Here is a 22,648-nt window from a genome sequence, read left to right on the forward strand (position 1 = left end):
TTGACTTCACAACGTTCATTGTAGGGTGTTTAATGTTTTCTGTCAGAAATTGCACAAACCCATTATTAATACCCACCATACTTGAGGCTATTCTGTAAGTCAAAGCCCATTTTTAATACGAGTTCTTGCTTCACATCCTTCATTATATCCTTACCTATTGTCGTATTTCGTAAACTCAACAATTTTACTAATTCCTCCCTCCCCTCATCATATTTTCACAAGGAAATTAGACAAAACAGCAATCCTTTTGTTGTAAGGTCACATACGTGTTTTCATCAAGACATACTGAATACATCTGGGAGTGTTCCGAATCAGCTTTCAAATGCTCCGAAACATCTTCACTCATTCTTATTATTCTACCCTTGACAGTATTTCGGCTGGCTGGCATTTCTTTAATTCTGTTAATTATTTGCTGTTTGTTAGGAAAGTCTTCAATTAATGTATCGGACGTCGATAAGAAAGTCTCTTTCAAGAACTCACCGTCAAAAATCGGCTTCCCATGCTCCAATATGCAGTGAGACAGATGGAAACAACCGCACAGATATTATTCCTTGGCCTGAAAGATGATACAAAACAAATAGTTTACTTTGTGTGTTCTTCGATTTTCTGTGAAATGAGCTCTCTTCTTTCTTCATTTGACATGGAACGAACATTTAAATGATTCGTCCGGAAATGGTGCTTTTGGCCTACATTAAATGTGCGGGACACGACGGTTTTCAGTCACAGGCAACACAAAGCGTTATTGCTTATTTCTATCACTCTGAATTCCGTTGTCCACTGTTCTTGAAGAATCCGGTTACTACTTTTGTTAAGTTTCTGTTTTTTCGGCATCGAAAACATGTTTGTGACATTCAATAAACAGTAACACACAACGAATAATTACGCGCTACTGGCTACCACACACTCGTCAAACTTCACTCACCGACTGACTGACGGCCAGGTTTTCGATATTTATTTCTTACACGTGAAACACTATGACTATACGAACTATGTGATATTGTATAGTCTGTAGCACAAGACGTATACAAAAACTTTAATATGTTCATGTGGCGTGCCACTGAAATCCTGTTCGCGTGTCACCTAGTGACACGCGTGGCATAGGTTCGCCATCCCTGACCTAGGACATATCATGAGAGGTATCAGTTATTACAGCTTATTATCGAAGGAAACATACAGGGGAAGAGATCTGTTGGGAGAAGAAGAAATTCATGGCTGAAAGACCTTCGAAAATGGCACTGCTGTACTTCAGAAGTGGCATTCCATTCTGCGCTGTCAAGATCAGAGCTAGTTACGTGGATCGCCAACCTCCGCTCGGAGACGGCGTCGTAAGGAAAAGGAGAAGTTGCTTTTCGTCGCACCGACACAGATAGGTCTTATGGCGACGATGGGTCAGGAAAGGCCTAGGAATGCGAAGGAAGCGGCCGTGGCCTTAATTAAGGTACAGCCCCAGCATTTGCCTGGTGTGAAAATGGGAAACCACAGAAAACCGATAGTGAGGTTCAAACCCACCATCTCCCGGATGCGAGCTCACAGCTGCGCGCTCCTAACCGCACGGCCAATTCGCCCGGTTCAAAGACTTCTAGTCTAGGTTTCACTTCAATAGAATGCCACGCTCCATGAAGTCTTCCTAATACCTATCTACCGACATCGATAGCTGCAATCGCTTAAGTGCGGCCAGTATCCAGTATTCGAGAGATAGTGGGCTCGAATCCCACTATCGGCAGCCCTGAAGATGGTTTCGCGTGGTTTCCCATTTTCACACCAGGAAAATGCTCGGGCTGTACCTCAATTAAGGACACGGTCGCTTCCTCCCGAGTTCTAGCCCTTTAATGTCCCATCGTCGCCATAAGAACTATCTGTGTCTGTGCGACGTAAAGCAACTTGTAAATAATAATAATAATAATAATAATAATAATAATAATAATAATAATAATAATAATAATAATAATAATAGAAATAACTGGAATCATATTTATTTATTTATTTATTTATTTATTTATTTATTTATGGTGTAGCAGCTGAAAGCCTCCGTGGCTCAAGCGCAACGCGTCGGCCTCTCACCGCTGGGTTCCGTGGTTCAAATCCCGGTCACTCCATGTGGGATTTGTGCTGGACAAAGCGGAGGCGGGACAGGTTTTTCTCCGGGCACTCCGGTTTTCCCCTGTCATATTTCATTCCAGAAACACTCTCCACTATCATTTCATTTCATCTGTCAGTCACTAATCTTTGCCCCAGCGGAGTGTGAAGGGCTTCGGCAGCCGGGACAGTTCCTATCCTCGCCGCTAGATGGGGGCTTCACTCATCCCATGCCTGACCCGGTCGAATGACCGAAAACATGCTGTGGGTTTTCATTTCATGACGTAGAAGCTGAGCTTCTGAAAGAGACAGGCGACACAGGTGTGCAGATCATCACAGACATTTGCAACAAGATTTGGAGACATGGCATTTGGCCAGCTGACTGGGTTGCATCCACTGCTGTTCGTCTCCACAGAAAGGGTTTTACAACCAAATGGGACAATTAATTACACAAACTAAGTCCTTATTTTACATTCAAGTAAGATCTTGCTATGTATAGCCTACTTACAGAGAGGCATCAAGCTTTCCTTGCTTCAGAGATCCCCTCTGAACAAGCTGGAGCAGATACGCTATTAAACATCCGTCAGTTGGCTGAAAAAGCATAGAATTTCAACTTCCTCCCATCATCTGCCTTTTAGACTATCGAAAGGCCTTTGACTGTGTTCAGTGGGAGATAATGTAGCCAGTTTTGTTGGAATTGGGTGTTCCTGCACATCTGGTTTGGCTGACGAGTAATTTTTATGAAGCCAACTCAGCTATGGCTAAAATAAATGGCTAACTGTCTCGGAATGTCAAGATCCAGAATGGTGTCTGGCAGGGCTGTAAACTATCACCCGTGCTCTTCTATACCTATGGCGAGTTCATAATGAGAGCTGCACTTGAGGAATGGGATGGTGGATTTTCTGTTTGTAATAATAATAATAATAATAATAATAATAATAATAATAATAATAATAATAATAATAATGACCATGTGGAAACTGAACAATGTTATCATAATTCCAGTAGTGATTGGATGTAATGGTATTATACCAAAGACACTACACAGGAGCAATGAAGCCCTTAATCTCCACCCTCTCACTTACAGAGAATTACAAAAAGCAGCAATTCTGGCGACTTGCCATATAGTAAGAAAGTTTATTGGTATGAACCATTCACCATACACAGAGGACTAATGAAAATCGTCCACTAAGAATTTTAGCAGTTTATATATAGTAAATATCTCAAATATCTGTCAAGTCTATTTGTCAACAATGTTAAGTATATACCGATATGTATGAAGCATATGTGCGTATGTACTAAATAGTACTTCTTCCATGTACATTGTACCGAAGAAGCTCATAAACCCAATTATAAAATTGTGAATTATATATAATGAAATATAATAATAACAATAATAATAATAATAATAATAATAATAATAATAATGTATGTTTAGTCCTCAGCCCGAAGGCTGGTTGGATCCTCAACAGTTCCGCCATAAGCTGTCATAGATGGCCTAGGCATCACTGAAGAGGCGTACTAGGAAAATGAGGAGTGAGGTAGTTTCCCGTTGCTTTCCTCACCGAGCCAGAAGTTGCTAGTACATATCAGTCTGCCAAGCCCACTGAAATGCATGCACCAACTGACCCTATGAGCAATATTTTCACACCATTCATAGCAGGGACTGGCTGCAGAAGGAATGGCATTACTAGCATCACTCATACCTCAGTCACTTTCATTTTGTCAAAGCCAAGGATAAAGCTGAGACAACTCATTGAAAGTAACAAAATTGCTCTAGCCCATACCAAAAGACATAGTGCACTGTAAACATTAGGTCCCGCCAGCAAAGGCACAATAATAATAATAATAATAATAATAATAATAATAATAATAATAATAATAATAATAATAATAATAATAATAATAATAATCGTATGGCCTCAGCTACCGTGTGCAGACATTTCGATTTGACGCTATCTGGCTGTCTGCTCGTCAATTTCAATGTTCCGTTTTACTCTAGGCCCACTAGATGGCAGACCGAGTAAACAGAAACTTTCTTGGGAGTCTGTGGCTGAGATTTAATTAATTTAGTCGGTAAACACCAAATGTGTCACCAGAGATCTTTTACATGCCGACATCGTACGACAAGAAGTGTCGAATGGACTTTTTCCGCCCTTCAAAAATCCGACTACCTCTGCCGGATTTGAACCTGCTAGCTTAGGATCCGAAGGCCGACACTACCACTCATCCACAGAGGCAGATTTTCTGTTGGTGGTAAGAGAACATCCAACTTCCGATACGTAGATGATACTGCACTTATTGCTACTGATGAGAAGAAAATGGCGGAGTTCATTGCTCGTGTCAAAAATGTCAAGTGGTCGAATGAGACAACAAATGAACACGAACAAGACCAAAATAATGGTTGCTGACAGGGAGAGCCCAGAAATTAGCCAGCACAGACATTTTCAAGGAACTGGAGAACGTCTCAGACATTCTATACTTTGGTTCGGTCATTTCCAGTTCAGGTAGCTAGGCTCCTGAGATGAAGAGAAGAACAGCTATGGCCAAAATCATAATGACGAATTTGTTCTGTTTATGGAAAGACCGCTCTCTCTCGTTACCACTGGAAATGAGGGTAGCATTCACTACGGTATTTTTAGATTCCCTCTGTGGACCGAGATGTGGATTCTTCGTGCTACAGACCTGAAGAAAAATAGATTCTTTTGAAATGTGGTGCTGGCGAAGATAGGTGAACACCGCGGAGAGGTTTGGAATAGAATCCAGGATTTTGGTACACAATCTAGTGATTGACATTGTATACCGCCACCTCTCCTTCCTATGGCCAATATTCTGACGGTGAAAACGTATCCGACCAACGGGACTCGAACCGGCTAACCACAGTGTCACACCACATAGATGATTACTAGGCGGGCCACCAGAATTACAGATAACGCCCTCTGCGGATGATATTTAACTCTATGGAGAAATAAATACGTTACAGGACTGTGAGCGACTGCAAAAAGAAACTAAACACCTCTCCAATGTGGTACGATGGACACCATACAACGGTATGATAAACAGGGTGAAAAGGTTGTAAGTTTGACGAGATGATGGGGTGAAAGCAACTTATGGGATCACTGTAAGTACCTAGATGTTAATATTATGATAGATATTAATTGGGGTTATCATATTAACAAGACTGTAACTACAGCGTACGGGTCTCTTCACACGGTTATGAGGGTATTTAAGGGTCATGGTAAAGATGTAAAGGAAAGGGCGTACAAGTCTCTGGTTAGACCCCACCCAACTAGAGTATGGTTCCAGTGTATGGGACCCTCCCCAGTATTACTTGATACAAGAACTGGGGGGGAAAAAAGTCCAAAGAAAAGCAGCGCGATTTGCTGTGGGTGGTTTCGGACAAAAGAGCAGTGTTACGAACATTCTGCAAACTTTGTGCTGGGAAAAATAGGGAAATAAAGAGACAAACGGGTCGACTAAGTGGGATGTTCAGATATGACTTGGAATGACATTAGGCGAGAGTACGCTTGAGACAAGATTTTAAAAGCAGGAAAAATCGTTATATATATGAGGATAAAATTGGATTTGAGGACAAATTGAGGCAAATACACGATTATACGAAGAGAGAGATTACAATAATTTACCAAGGTAGAAGTCTGATACATTTCCAAGTTCTTTGAAATAATTCAAGAAAAGACTAGGTAAACAACTGATAGGGAGTCTGCCACCTGGGCGACTGCCCTAAATGCAGATCAGTGGTGATTGACTGAATAATGTTATTGGTGTTCTTCCAAGATGGTAGTAGACTAAGTGAAATTGAATCAAGGTGCAGTAAAGCTCATGCTGTGAGCTCGCATTTGCGATAAAATGTATTTTGAGCTTCCGGACAAAACTATCTTAACATAGGTCTGTTTTCAGACAGACGTTGCTACACGGGAGTGAAAGCTAGATTGGACTCACGATATCTTATTCATGAGTTGGAAGCAACTGTCACGAAAGTAGCGAGAATGATTTCAGGTAGAAACAAGTGGGAACAATCACACGAGGATACTCGGAATGAGGAGATAAAGGCTAATTTAGGAAAGAACTCGATGATGAACCTATACTTATAGGACACATCTTGATACATGCAGAGAGACGTGAGTTTTCATTTGAAAAATCCCACTTGCACTGGCCGGGATACGAAACATGACAGTCTTGATAAGAAGCCAGTGACTGTGGCTCTCTGTTATCACTTCCCTGTTAATAACCCAGGAGCACTGTATGAAGATACGAAGTTGATTTTAAAAAGTTAAACAACGTACTCAACATGATAGGTAATTGCTCTAACAACTGGCAGGAAACAAGATGACGCAAGGTATGGAGCCACGAAACGGTATAAAACATTGAGTTCAAACTTGACGCAGGCAGATTTCACATTTACGTCGCAAGCAGACACAACCTTGAACGTAACCACGTCATTACGTATTATGTTTGTTTTCCGGCCCGTCTTGTGCTATGTAGTTGAATGAAGCACCGGAAGTGAATCTCCCGTTACAAGCACACACCATACAACTGATAGCACGTGATACTGTACTTAAGTTACCACCAAATATAATATGTCAAGTACTTAAACATACAGGCAAACGCATACCTGAATTTATTATTATTATTATTATTATTATTATTATTATTAAACATAACTTTAAACTTCTGACAGCTTTAAAAGAGACGGAAGAATGGAGAAACAACATACTATACTAGAAAATCTACTTACTCTTACTTTTTAATTTGAACACACTCAGCAATGTCTAATTTTTAAATTGCATTAAGTTTAAGAGAAGAAAAAGTAATAAATAAAACACCATTAAAATATCGGTAATTAATATTAAAGGGATTTAATCATACTCAAAGTGAGAACGGCTGATATTTTGAATCTATGCCTACTTGCACCTCTATTTTCCATTTATTATTATACAATCTTCCTGCAACAGCTGCAGGATGCCCAAGTACAAAGAGTACCTGAACACACGAGATAGAGTAGACAGAAGACTGAGGCACGTTAAACATTTATCTGAGATCCGTAAGAGTGGTTCTTGAAGATCATGATGGACTTCTTCAGAGAGTAGTAATGGACTCAATTAGACACTACTTTCGCCGCAATACGAGGTTCACTAATAATGTTATTGGTTTTGCGTCCTACCGACTACTTGTGCGGTTTTCGGAGACGCCAAGGTGTCGGAATTTTGTCCCGTGGGTGTTCTTTTACCGACACCAGGCTGGCTTATTTGAGCACCTTATTTATTTCAAAACTGTCTGAACTTTTCTGAGATATTTTATTCATTTTCACCAATAACTTTCTTAGAATTACTTTTTTTGTAATTGATATACCGTACTTCATCTTTGTGCCCTCTTATGGAGGAAGCTGCATTAATAATAAAAATGGGATTCACGAGCTAGTTCGAAATTTCGCGGTAGACCTATTCCGATCATTATTTGTGGTACCAATAAGAGCGTATTGTGTTTATAGGAAGACAGATGGCATGTACAAGGAGGAGGACCTTCACACTATCGCTGCAATGGATGAATGAAACATGAACACTACACTATATTTACCATTCATCTGTCACAATTGTCTTGTATATGGAGCTTTGTCTTAGAGACGGAGTACAAGATGAAAATTAATATATTCAAAGCAAAAGTAATGTAACGGAGTCGAGGTCAGGTGATGCAGAAGATATTAATTTAGGAAATGTAAGTCTTGGAGGAGTTAGATATATCTTGTTACTTCGATGGTAGAATGTCTAACTATGGCAGAAGTAAGGAGGACAAAATATTAGACTAGCGCAGCAAGGAAAAAGAAATTAGCTCACTTCGAACATTGACATATGAATTAGAGCGACGTGTTTGAATACCTTCGTCTGGAACGGGGCAATGGACGGAAGTGAAACATGGACGATAACTAGCTCAGAAAAGAAGAGAATAGAAGCTTTTGAAATGCGGTGTGTTCAAGGCGAGATCGGTACATCGGATTACGAATAAAGAGAAGGTGACAGGAGACTAATTTGGCGAAAGTTGACCAGAAGAAGAGATAGAATGATAGGACACATCTTGATACATCCAGAACTTGTTCAGGGAAAGGTAGGCGGCAAGAACACTAGAGGGAGATCAAGGCATATATATAACAAACAGATTACAAAGGAAGTAGGACTCGCACAATTTGCTTTTACGTCGCACCGACACAGATAGGCCTTATGGCGACGATGGGATAACAGGCCTGGAAGGGGGAAGGAGGCGGCCGTGGCCTTAATTAAGGTACAGCTTGGTGTGAAAATGGGAAACCACGGAAAACCATCTCTAGGACCACCGTAAAATAAGTAGAATGTAGTAGTTCAGCAGAAATTAAAAGATTAGCAGAGCATAGCGTGGCGTGGCATGGAGGCTTGCATCAAACCAGTCGATGGATTGATGTGCGAAACATCAAAGAGCTTTGCTCTGTTAGAAATTACGAAAAATGTAATATGAACCCTGTCTTAAAACCAATTTCGCTATGTAATCACAGCTTCCTTCCCTTTACAGCAACAGATACAGTCAGGAGTAAATCTAGGGTCTTATCCCAACAAGTTTAACAGAAGGCTTCCCTTTGCCCAGGGCAGATGAGAACTTCTTCCCCTCCAGCCATCAAAAACACTCTACCCTAAGAGCACGTCTAGACTGGGGGAAGGAGCTCAGGTCAACGACCTCCAAACTTCAATATTACACGCCCTGCAGCTGCAGATACAACACAGCACTCGCTGCATTCGAAAATAGCGTGCAGATCAATAAGACAATTTGAAGTACGAGTCGCGCGTAAAAGTTCCGCTCTCAATGGCATCAAGAAGAAAGATAAAGAAATAATATTACAGTTTCGAGCGGAACAGACTGAAACAACAAGGGACGCAATTTGGATAATATAAATGAAAATATATTTTTCAAAGAACTAAGAATATAACAATACTTCCCTAGATGTGCGATTGTTATATCTTAAAAATGAATCTGTAGTAATATAACAGAGCTCTAGAATCTGGAGCTCGAGTTGTATTTATTTTGATTACTTAGAGAATAAAGTAATGAGAAAATAAATAAATCAGCCGCCTTCCAATGAGGGCGACTATTCAGATCCGGAATACAGTCAGGTTACAATTCCAATGGTTTTTAAAAACATCAAAAAGTCAAATTTAATTGTTAATGCTGTTATCTTGTTTTCCAGGGTTAGTTGTGGGACGAATATTAATCACGTTCTCAGGTACAGATAGCAATGAATGATTTGTAGAGTGTTCCTCAGTATCTGTATTGCTATTTTTCTATTTCGCAAAATGGAACTTTCAAGTTTTGTAGTAAGGTCGATATGCATAATGTAAAACAAAAGCCTCCGTGGCTCAAAGCTGAGTTCCGTGGTTCAAATCCCGGTCACTCCACGTGAGATTTGTGCTGGACAAAGCGGAGGTGGGACAAGTTTTCCTCCGGGTACTCCGGTTTTCCCTAGCATCTTTCATTCCAGCAACACACTCCGATATCATTTCATTTCATGTCAGTCATTAATCATTGCCCCAAAGGAGTGGGCTTCGGCAACCGGCACAATTCCTATCCTCGTTGCTGGATGGGGCTTCAATCAATCAATCAATCAATCAATCAATCAATCAATCAATCAATCAATCAATCAATCAATCAATCAATCAATCAATCAATCAATCAATCAATCATTCCATTCCATTCATCACCCGGTCAAATGACTGGAAACAGGCTGTGGGTTTCCAATGTAAAAGAAATCAACCTACACAGAGAAGAAACCTTTCAAAACAAATTACTGTTTTACTTTTGCATTTAAACGCTTTGGGCCGCAGTCTGCCGTCTTCATGAGAATAAAATACCTCCAGGTGATTGTGCGGTCTGAGGTCTAATGTATTATTTAAGATGTTTCAGTGTGTTATTTATACAAACAAGTGCACATAGGTAACTGTAACGCTAATGGATAGACTGCTGTTGATTGATATTCTTATACCGGATTGGCTACTGAAGCCACGAGATTTGATCATTTATGAAGTACGAAAAGCAACACTTCGGCGGACTCATTCTAACCCTGGAATTGTCCGCTTAAGTTTTTGTTTTCTGCGTACGTGACAAATACAGTATTATTTTAGTAAAAGCTCTCCTCACTTTCATCTACCCTAACCGACCTCCCTTGGTCAACTCTTGTTCTTTTCCCACCCGGCGGTATTAGGTTTGCGAGTCCTAGAGTGTCTCTCATTTTCACGCCCTTCGTGGCCCTTGCCTGTCTTTGGCCGATAGCTGCATTTTTCGAAGTGTCTGACCCCTTCTGCTCTTCCTTCTGACCGGTGTTAATAGAGGACGGTTGCCTAGTTGTACTTCCTCTTCAAAAACAATAATCACCGACACCACCTCTCTAAATGATACGAGCAATTTATTTTGTTTTCAAAATAAAATGTCATACTGAGACGTGTTTTCTCAACTCGTCACGCATTTAAAACCAAGCATTTTTCTATGCAACGATACATCAGTAGTTCAGAGCAATTGTGAATCGAGTCCCTTTTTTAAAAATAGTTTGGTATAGCTGGTTTAAAAATCACTTGAAACTGTCCTATTCCCTGTCACAGTGAACTACATCACGCCAGAGAGTAAAAGCAAGAGATAATTTAAAAGTAATTGTAAGGAGTTGATTGCAAAAGAAGAAGCGAAGATATCCGTTTCCTCCACAGCCTTACTAAACGAAGAAGTGGTACCTATTACTAGAATTACAATAAAACAGCTAAGAAAATTAGTAATGATTTGAATCTTCTGGTTAAGAATATGTTCCTCAATCATCATTCGAATTCTTAGATTAATTTTATCACGATAAGTGACTTTGGATTCATTATTATTGATATATCAATTAATCTGAAAATCTGAAATAAAATACGGTACGAAATTAATAGTTGTAATCAATCAATCAATCAATCAATCAATCAATCAATCAATCAATCAATCAATCAATCAATCATTCACTACTGATCTGCATTTAGGGCAGTCGCCCAGGTGGCAGATTCCCTATCTGTTGTTTTCCTAGCCTTTTCTTAAATGATTGCAAAGAAATTGGAAATTTATTGAACATGTATATTGTCATATTTTTATTATCACTTCAATGGTATTAATGTTCGCTGTAACTTAAGAATAGTGTCCACACTTCCAATGGTTGAATAATTTTGTTTAAAACATATTCTATATAACGTTTTGGACAAGCAGGCTAGGCTGGGTGGTAAAACTATATAAAGTTTTGGAAAAGCAGGCTAGGCTGGGTGGTAAAAGTGTATACCGATTCGGACAAACCCGCCATGTTGGGTACTGAAACTATATAACGCTTTGGACAAACAGTCCATGCTAGGTGGTAAAACTATATAACGCTTTGGACAAACAGGCCATGCTGGGTGGTAAAACTATATAACGCTTTGGACAAACAGTCCATGCTAGGTGGTAAAACTATATAACGTTTCGGACAAACCCGCCACGCTGGGTACTGAAACTATATAACGCTTTGGACAAACAGGCCATGCTAGGTGGTATAACTATATAACGCTTTGGACAAACAGTCCATGCCAGGTGGTAAAACTATATAACGTTTCGGACAAACCCGCCACGCTGGGTACTGAAACTATATGACGTTTTGGACAAAGATGCCAGGCTAGGTGGTAAAACTGTAACCTTTTATAGGACAAAGGTTCGGTTCAGATCACACCGGGCGTGCCAAATCTCGGCCCGTACAGACCTCTAATGTGTAGTTCTTAAAATTGTACAGAGTCTGTTATGTCTCAACTTGCAGAAATGAATATTTCAATAAATACTTGAACTGTTTACAGAAGTCTGCAGAAAAAAAAATAATCAAGGAATGTTCCTTCAGGCGAATACCATTAAGTCAATTACTGTAAATGACCGAAGACGGTACTTTTCTTCAAAAAATGCCCTTGTTGAGTTGTAAATATTTTATCCCAGTTATTTCTAGACGATTTTGTGAACAGGAATTAAATTTTAACATGGATATGTTTTGGGGCTGGGATCTATCTGGAAACAGCATCACCAGTTTCCCTTCTTTCTTCCTGTAACGAGAAAATCTTGCATCAAATGAAGCCCGTTCTACTTCTCAGTTCAGAATGAAAATCCTTGAACTGGCCAGTAACGAACCCAGGGCCTTAGAATAAAAGAGACGGGCACTCTACCTCTACACCACAAGGGTGGCTAATAATGATAATATATTTATGAGGTCTAAAATGCCTTTCATGCTCTCACAGTTCAAGAGCCCCACCATTCTTTTGTGGGTACTCTCACTTTTCTTTCGATTTATAGGAACTCTTTATCTCCCCTGTGGGCGGACTCAAAGGATGCATTATCTGTACCCCCCGCATGTCGTAAGAGGCTACTACGGGGGGAACAACCGAAGAATGTGTTCTCGCTATCTCGTCTTCATGTAGCAGAGAAAATGTACGAGTGCGAAGTTTCAACGCTTTCTTTAGTCTATTCCAGTTATTTTTGGGCGATTTTACGAACAGGAATTAGCGTTTTTAAATCATTCTTTACCTTATGTCATATATTTCTGGACTATTTTGCGAAAAGGAATTGGCGGTTTTTTTTTTAATTACTCAGTTTATCTCAGTTATTTCGAGGGTCACTGGAGGAGCCTTCTTATTTACAGTTTGGGTCGGACTTAAGGCCAGATATATTTTCTAAAGTCATGTGTGAGTTTTAGATGAAATTCCAATCAGTGAAACACCTGAATTGGAACTTCGGCCGTCCAGGTGGAAAGTGAGTGGCTGAGCCACGGCGCTGAAACGCCCCCAAATTTGAAGTACAATATAAAATAGAGTATTTAAGTTATGGGCGAGAACGACCAATAGATCAGCAGACAAAGGTTTTGGCACTTTTGGAACGACAGTAGGAACTAAGGCACGGGAGGCAGACTACGAGGCTATGCTCCAAGGACACTGAATAAAGGAGCTAACTGTACAATGAAACATACAGAGGTCGTCTATTTCCAAACTCATTGCTATTAGCGTAGCCTAGTCGACAGACACACAGGAGATGATGTGTTCTAAGAATGGAGAGATTATGAAAGTACTGTACTTAGAAAGGAGAAGGTAAAATATTAGCCTCTCGAGTGCTTCTAAGAACATCTGGTCACAGGGCGGACACTGACAAAAGTGGTACAGTGTCGGTGTCGATCTCGAGATTCCAAGATCGCGGCAGAGGTATTCAGATTTTGAAGGGTGAAGAAGGGTGCATCGGCATTCCACAACGTTATATGCCGGTATATAAAAGATACCTGGTGACATATTTGGAGTTTGCCCGACAAAATTACTTAAAACCAAGCCAGAAGTCATCGTACAAATTTCCGGTTTCTACAAAAAATAATGTTACTGGCTTCACGTTTTTGCCGTTTTTGGAGACACCGAGGTGCCGGAATTTTATCCCTTAGAAATTCTTTTGCATTCCGAAAAACCTATCATAACTGAAATGGAGAACCTTAACTACTCGACCATCGCGCCACGGTCTATCACTTTGATTGTACCTGGCATGCTAAAACTCTCGTAACTTTTCTCGACAATAGCTTTTTTTCAGAAATTTGAAAGTTGCGCGCTACTACTTTGCCAATGTCTTTTTATGATGTAGTACTACCAACCTATAAAGTTTGAACAAAATCGGTGATGCAGACATCGTGACCTCCCCTTGTCATAGAAATGTATCCTAGCTACTCGGCCGTGGTAATTGTGTTTTCTAAACACATTTTTTACTCTTTCAGAATTCCATTTCTTACCTGAACACTTTTCATCCTCTAAAACCAACTTAAGTATTAATAATGTTGTATCAGAATTCACTTCGTTGGAAAACCAGCGTTCTTCCCCATCACCCAATATTTTTCTTGAGTTTATTTTTGGCTTGATTTCGATTGTTTTGTGTTGTATAATAATAGATGCTACGACACCATGTACATTAGAATGAGATGTTTACCAACATGGCGATTTCTTTTGAAGATATTCCCGCCCAGGATGGTTGGTGATAGCTCACGTTCACACGGAACTTCCAGGAAGCTTGGTAGTCGCAATCAATGTAGCTGTCAATGTAGAGATGGCGTAGAATGAAGAATAAGCTTGAGGTGCGTTTTTGAAAAGTAGGAAAGATCACAATATAAGGATAAAGTTGGATTTCAAGAGGACAAATCGGAGCAAATATTCGTTTATAGGAAGAGGAGTTAGGGGTTGGAATAATTTACCAAGGGAGGCGTTCGATAAATTTTCACATTCTTCGAATTTTTTAAAGAAAAGACTAGGTGAAGAACTGATAGGAAATCCGCCACTTGGGCGAATGACTACTTGGTTGGTTGATTGCTTGATTTATTAATAAACAGTTTCCTCTCGGAATGAAGTACCAATTCAAGGAAGCATGATTTAGTACGAATGGGAAATTAATCTTGCATTTGCTTCCTCTATAAGTAGACTGTACGAGTTTTATTTTGACGTTGGACTGTCCAAAAGAGAAATATATCACTTATTTTATCATTACTACGTAGCTGTATGAAGTGTTTTTAATATACATTCCTTCATATTGCGGTCATCAGAACATGCCGATTTCAGTTGGTGAATCAACAAATATTTATTCTTTACTTCACTGGATTATTATTATTATTATTATTATTATTATTATTATTATTATTATTATTATTATTATTATTAAATCACTTTACCGTTCAGGGTCGGGTTTTCCCTCGGACTCTACCTCAAGGGCAGTGTCCTGGTCGGGGATACACCTGCAGAGGAGGACCAGTATCTCACTCAGGCGGCCTCACCTGCTATGCTGAACAGGGGCCTTGTGGGGGATGGGAAGATTGGAAGAGATAGACAAGAAAGGGAGAAGGAAGCGGTCGCTGTCTTAAGTTAGGTACCATCTCGACATTTGCCTGGAGAAGTGGGAAACCACGGAAAACTACTTCGAGGATGGCTGAGGCGGGAATCAAACCCCCTCTACTCAGCTGACCTCCTAAGGCTGAGTCGATTCCGTTCCAGACCTCTACCACTTTTCAAATTTCGTGGCAGAGCCGGGAATCGAAGCCGCCAGTTAATGACACTAACCACTACACCACAGAGCAGACGCCTCATTGGATACTAGGTGACTCTTCACTGTACCAGTTTCATTTTGAGTCACTGTATGCGCACAGGATTGGGGTTTGGAGAATTGTCCATCATTAAAGGCACGGCACATACAATTCGTTTTGAACAACGCAGCAAAAATTAGAAACGTACTCCCTTTAACATTCTCTCTTAGGTTAGTGGACTCTTATAGGGCATAAGTTATACGAAAGTTACAATTGTTAGGAACTTCAACCAATCAGATGGAAAAAAAATTGCTATGTTACATCTTTACACCGCTAGGCGATTAGAAATTGGAACGAAGCGGCCGTGGCCTTAATTAAGGTCCAGCCCCAGCATTTGCCTGGTGTGAAAATGGGAAACCACAGAAAACCATCTTCAGGGCTGCCGACAGTGGGATTCGAACCCACTATCTCCCGGATGCAAGCTCACAGCCGCGTACCCCACAGGCAAGATCAAGTCCTAATATCTAGAATACGGATCGGCCACTCCAAGATAAGCCACAGCTACCTTCTTGAGAAGAAACTGCCTCCCATCTGTACAACATGCAATAGTAGGTTGACTGTGAAGCACATCATTAGACTGTTCACTGTACGACAAATGGGGCTAGTACCACGGTATACCTAAGGATATTAAGGGGGCACTTTCATCTCCTTCACTGTGCAAACAAATTATCAAGTTTTTCAAAGACACTGGTCTGTATTCAAAAATTTAACTGTTCATTTTGTTTTTTGCTAGGGGCTTTACGTCGCACCGAGACAGATAGGTCTTATGGCGACGATGGGATAGGAAAGGCCTAGGAGTTGGAAGGAAGCGGCCGTGGCCTTAATTAAGGTACAGCCCCAGCATTTGCCTGGTGTGAAAATGGGAAACCACGGAAAACCATTTTCAGGGCTGCCGATGGGATTCGAACCTACTATCTCCCGGATGCAAGCTCACAGCCGCGCGCCTCTCCGCGCACGGCCAGCTCGCCCGGTACTGTTCAGTTTAAAATACCAAAATCTTTTATAATCCTCTCATTCTTCACTCTACTGTAATTTAATGTAAATTCTACAGTTAAAAGTCACGATAAGACCTTAGGGTTAAAGCGACTAAATTAACTTAATTTAAATAAATAAATAAATAAATAAATAAATAAATAAATAAATAAATATGAATTTGAATGTTATGTAAAAACAACAGCACTTACAGCACTTAACTATTTTCCGGTAGATAAAATTGAATTTTAAATGTTTATGTTAGAGTGTTTATAAACTAGTAATTGGAACATCTTAAAGGAATTCAGAATTAGGCACAGCATTGTGGAAGACCTCACAGTAGGAATAATGAAGGACTCTTCGAGCAGCCTGCATAATCTCCTATACTTTCATGATTCTGTTTTGATCTTTAGTTCAGATCTCATTTGTCAGCTTTGTTTTCCTGCTGAATTACAGTCGATTTACTTATAACTTTTATTTGTTTTAGAATATTATGGCGGCATGTTGTATGTGTGGGCGTATATTGCTGAGAGTACCGATGTTCCTTCCGAAATATAGTAGTTTAAACTACGATAAAGAGAAACGTATAACATTACTCTTCACGAAATTAAATCATATTTTCAAGGTAATTAAAGGGCACCAATACATTCTCAACACAGCTTCGAGCCCAGTTGACTTGCGGAAGCATTACGGAATAACTTGTCCAACATGGAACGATGAAATGAAATGAAATGAAATGAAATGAAATGAAATGAAATGAAATGGCGTATGACTTTTAGTGTCGGGAATGTCCGAGGACGAGTTCTTCCGTAGGCGACCTGCGCGTCGTGATGAGGATGAAGACGACACATACACCCAGCCCCCGTGCCAGCGAAATTAACCAATGCCTGCAGTCATTCTGCGGCGAAACATTGGTAACTTCACGATTGAAAGGGCCTAAAGATCTTAGATAAATTATGATTATTTTGACTGTTGTTGCTATTGGAGGGTCCAGATAGCATGCTTAACTCACCCCTCTTGAAGAGCCAGCCTTCCTTGACGACGTTGGCTGATAACGGCGCCCCGCTATTACCAGGCGACCCCGCCACCACCTCGGCCATTACGCCACCTGCAAACAAATATAGAAACAATGAATATACCCAGTAAATGTCTCATTTTATCATTAGCAGAGGTAGCATCCTCAGAGGCGAAGAAAACATGGCTTTGTGGAACGACATCGGTATGCCTGGGTTCCAAATTAATACAGCGGTCTGAAGTAGCGATGGTGTGCAATTAAGGTTACCGGTGGCTTCTACAGCCAATGCTGCGAAAACACAACGGTTCCAAGTCAATTAAATATTGCACTAGATAGAACAAATGTCAGATTGAAATATGGAGACAATAATAACATCATTACTCGTACTGTATAACAATGAATAACGGTTCCCAAGTTTCTATCACGTTACGTTTTCCGCAAACACATGTTTAGATTCCCCGCCCCACAAATTCGCAGTAAGACGATGTTTTGTTTCTGTACACAGAAGTGAAATTCTTCAGTGGCTTGTTTCTTTTAAATTGCTGACAGTTTGTAACTGATTTGTAAGCAGGTGTATGAATTACAACATTTGACGTTAGCACGTCAAAGCCAAAAACGGAGGTCCTCATTTATTTATTTATTTATTTATTTATTTATTTATTTATTTATTTATTTATTTATTTATTATATGCCTTTGCTGGCGGGCCCTAGTGTTTACAGTGCACTATATCTTCTGGTATAGGCTAGAGCAATGTTGTTACTTTCATTGACCTGTCTCAGTCTCATCCATGGCTTTGACAATATGATAGTGACTGAGGTATGAGTGATGCTGGTAATGACATTCCTTGTGCAGCCAGTCCCTGCTATGAATGGTGTGAAAATGTTGCTCATAGGGTCGGATGATGCATACATTTCAGTGGGCTTGGCAGACTGATATGTAATACCAATTTCTGGTTCGGGGAGGAAAGCAACGGGAAACTACCTCACTCCTCATTTCCCTAGTACGCCTCTTCAGTGATACCTAGGTCATCTATGCCAGCTGATGGCGGAGCTGTTTGAGGATCCAACCAGCCATAGGACTGAGAACCGAACATACATACATTTATTATTAGTTTGCCACTGGTTTAACGTTACACTAACACATGAAGGTTTCGGCGACGCAAGGATGGGCAAGCAGCGACCGTGGCCTTAATTAAAACCCAGCATTTACTAATGTGAAAATAAGAATCCATGGAAAATCATACTCAGGGCTGCCGAGGTGGGATTAGAACCCACCCTGTCTCGATTGCAAGCTCACAGCTACGTGACTGAAACCGGGAGGCCACTTCGCTCGGTGATGTCCTTATTTCTAGAGAAAAGGTGACGTGAAGGCGAAAAAACTGGTAACATATTCCCCAATAGGGTTAGGAAACAAAACCAATGGGGAAAAAATCGAGATGCAGAGCAGTGCATTGATCATCGTATGGCCTCAGCTACGGCAATGCACACCTGAAGTGGTGTCTACCAATTTCAACACTCCGATTGAGCTGCTATCTAGCAACGAAAGCTGAATTCTACTGGAAATGTTCCCATGGCTGAGTGACATATGCGTCACCAGAAATTTTTAACACACCACCAAAATGAATTGTTGACCGACCTTCAAAAATCGACTACCTCAGGTGGGATCGAACTCATGAACCTGGGACCATTACTCGGGCACTCTACCACTGATCCAAAAGCCTCTGTTTCACTTAAGAATACGCTTCGATTTAAACAGACCATTACATGGCTATTGTGTGCTCTATCTCTCTCAGATGAATGAGTTCCTGTAGAATCGACAGCGTCCCCTATACAATGATCTGTATATTCTATGTTATATAGCGAAGGTAACTAAATTTATAATGCCTTTGCTGGCGAGACCTAGTGTTTAGAATGCACTATGTCTTCTGGTATGAGTTAGAACATCGACCTGTCTCAGTCTTATCCTTGGCTTTGACAACATGAAAGTGTCTGAGGTATGAGTGACACTAGTAATGCCATTCCTCATGCAGCCAGTCCCTGCTATGAATGGTGCGAAAAATGTTGCTCATAGGGTCGGTTGGTGCATGCATTTCAGTGGGCTTGGTAGACTGATATGTAATAGCAAGTTCTGGATCCGTGAGGAAAGCAACGGGAAACTACCTCACTTCTCGTTTCTTTAGTATGACTCTTCAGTGATGCCTAAGCCTTGTATGACAGCTAATGGTGGAGTTGTTGAGGATCCAAACAGCCTCCGGGCTGAGGACTAAATATACATACAAACAACTTAATATATTGCAGCTAAACCACAGCTCGTAGTAACTTCACGCCGTCTTCTTCACAGTACGCCATTAACACTCGCAGCGATGATACCACCTGCCACACTGTATCTAACTGCGCACCACGGTACTTATTGGAAGATCTAGTACGTACTTGAAGAAAATAAGAAAAGTGAATCAATAATCCTAATGAAAACTACTACTTCTCACGACCCTTCCATTATACGTTTTAAAATGAGGGGTCGCTCCTGGAAATGTATGCAGCCCTTTTCTCACACTTGCTATTACCGGAAAACAGCTTATCAAATGATATATGCTGTACCTATTCTACGGCTAGGATTGGAACTTGAAACGCAATATCACCGAAAAGGTTGAAGAAATTCGAGAAAATGTACACTCGCAAACAACCATAACATCCCAATCTAACGTATAGCCTACGTCTGCGATTCTGGAGTTAAAAGATGTAGGAATTTGTGATGTCCAACCACTAAAGCAGGTTCCACGTTCTCCACCCACGTCCAAGTGCCCCTTCTATGATCACTTGTATCAGGCTGTACTCGTAATTTCGAAATACGGTGCCCTCGAGCGTTTTGCGAGGTTTAGCGCTTCGCATGCACGACAGAACACCTCCAGGCGGGTGACGTGGTGTATCCATGGGATCTTAACATTCAATGACGAAGCTTTTGACGTTGTAAAGCAGCACCGATAATACAACACTTCACGATGCACCAGAAATCAAGGTAGCACACAAGAGTTTTTAACTTCAGAGACTGTTCTGGTTCGGATATCTACACCTGGATCTTATCCTAGCTACTTGAAATGTGACACACTTTCAATAATAATCCCGTCCAGAGTGATAAGAGTACAGTTTATTTCCTCCTCCTCTGATAACCATAAATGTATTTTTCCGCATGTTTATTTTTAAGTCACACTCCTTGCTTACTTCGTCGATCCTATTCAAAAGGTATTGAAGGTCTTCTAAACTGGCATCTAGTATCAAGTCGCATTTGCATAGCGGATGGTATTTATTTGCTTCCCATTGGTCTTGAAACCTTTATATTCATCAAGGACGATTGGACATTTTTGAACTTAAACTTAGTGAGATCCCAGGTGTCTCCACTACCAAGAACATTTCTAAACTCATTGACGTTTTCCTATATTTTCCTGCCTCAGGAGCTCTTAACCTAGGAGCGTGGACTGGCGACCGTGGGCCCTTAGCTGAGTCCTGGCATTGTTTCCACTTTTTTGTGCTAGGCTCCTCACTTGCATCTATCCTATACCTCCCTTAATCAACTCTTGTTCTTTTCCGACCCCAACAGTATTAGAGCATTCGAGGCCTAGGGAGTATTTCATTTTCATGCCCATCGTGGTCCTTGGCTTTCTTTGGCCGATACCTTCATTTTTCGAGGTATCGGATCCCTGTCTTTTTCCCCTCTGATTAGTGTTAATAGAGGACGGTTGCCCGGTTGTACTTCCTCTTGAAACAATAATCCCCAGCACCATCTCTATTTTCGTCAAAAATTGAGAGTCTTCATCGTTAGTTAAAGAGAAATTTATTACAAATCGTTGCTTTTCTTGCGCAGGCCCACATCAACGGAATAACTCAATACGGTATCGCTTTACCAACGCAGTAGAATGTGACGATGACGCCAAACTCACCCTGTCTGTACTTAAGCTCAAAGATCTATTTTTACACAAGTTCTCCGCACCAAGGTTTTAATTTGTTTTGAGAACCTCTCGCGTGGAACTATATCCTTTTTATTGAATTCATTGACCTCTGTTTGAACATTAGGTCATCAACTATGTACACTTGATACAAAATGCAATATCAGATACAAAAGTATGAGCTGGCAGCACAAAGCACTTACAATTCCCACGTTCAACAAACACATAACAAGTATTGGAAGTATATCTACTGCTTACCCTGACTATAATAGAAGGTGCAACAGGTCGTTAAACTGCGCAGTGCACATTACGATACTGCCAACATATTGTGAAACCGTACACTTCGCGGCGTCAACAGTACGACCGCATGCGTTTAGATGGCTCTATTCTTTTCGTCACCTGCTTTCCTTCTCTTTTGCAAAGATACACAGCTATATTTTGGAATTCTCCAGAAGCGCTTTAAACTTATGTTCCCCCCCCCCCCCCCACATCTGACATGCTACACGTATTTGGATCTATTTCTTTACTGAGGGTTTAGCTTATCCCCATTTGGTTTGCTTACAATATTTTGCTGAGATTGTTATGACAGTTACATTTCTTCCGGAGTTTCTTGTCTCCTTATCTTAGTACTGTCGATACATTCCTCTGTTACTCGCATAAGTGTAATACGTTTCTGGAGTAGCTTACGGCAAATTGCTACACTTCATCCAAAACATCAAAGTGTTCAAGATAGTGAGTGTAACGCCTGAGTTATACCTGATGGTAATTCTTCTGCATTCATGGAACCTGGCACCTGGAAACGTTGTCCCTCGTTAGCCCCGTATACACGTAATAGCTGAAACTGACCGATTAGCTACGGTTAGTTAGCGGACAGTGAGAATAACAATACATATCTGGATGTTATACAGCGTCCAGGGACTATTACTTTCCTCGAGGGAGTATGGGAAAAAGATCAAATTCGTGGTTGCGCCGAGTTCGCAGTATCAAATCTGTGGTCAAACTCTAATGTGGAGCGATCCGCTAAGGAGGTGAGTACAGCATTATTCATTACAACGTTCAGCATAATTTTCTAAACATAGAAGTGGGACAATATTACGACCGACGTTGATTTAGCATGCTCGGCTCTGTGTTTTGCACACTACGAACAATGGGTAAAAACATTTTCACACTGTCAAATCAGCAATTAAAATGACGCATCGGAACTGTTAGGGCGTCTGATGAGTGATTACCGGTGGCAGCGAGGAGAACTATAAAACAGAATGACGCTCGACGGAAGCCCTGAAGGTGGTTTTCCATTTCTGCAACAGGCAAATAAATGCTGGGGCTGTAACTTATTTAAGGCAATGTCCGCTTCCTTCCATTTCTCATTCTTGGGTAACCGAAAACCTTCAATGTGTTACTGTGACGATAAACCACTAGGGGAGGAAAACACCACAATCTGTTGGCTTAGCACGAGAGATACAGTCCTGTCTTCGCCTAACACTAGTGAAA

General features: G+C 40.7%; 1 protein-coding gene across 3 annotated transcripts in view; it reads right to left on the minus strand.

Moving 5' to 3' along the window:
- The window catches only part of Akt (Akt kinase), a 319,015-nt gene that overhangs the window by 104,995 nt on the left and 191,372 nt on the right, over window positions 1-22,648 (minus strand). For all 3 annotated transcript variants that reach the window (XR_010861220.2, XM_067155279.2, XM_067155280.2), the window contains exon 2: window positions 17,214-17,309. Coding sequence is in view for 2 of the 3 variants with exons in the window: in XM_067155279.2 (XP_067011380.1) it covers window positions 17,214-17,309 (96 nt within the window). In the remaining variant the exon portion in view is untranslated. The remainder of the gene's footprint in view (window positions 1-17,213; window positions 17,310-22,648) is intronic.

Source organism: Anabrus simplex, chromosome 11 (genome assembly GCF_040414725.1).
Source record: "Anabrus simplex isolate iqAnaSimp1 chromosome 11, ASM4041472v1, whole genome shotgun sequence".
Lineage (NCBI taxonomy): Eukaryota > Metazoa > Arthropoda > Insecta > Orthoptera > Tettigoniidae > Anabrus > Anabrus simplex.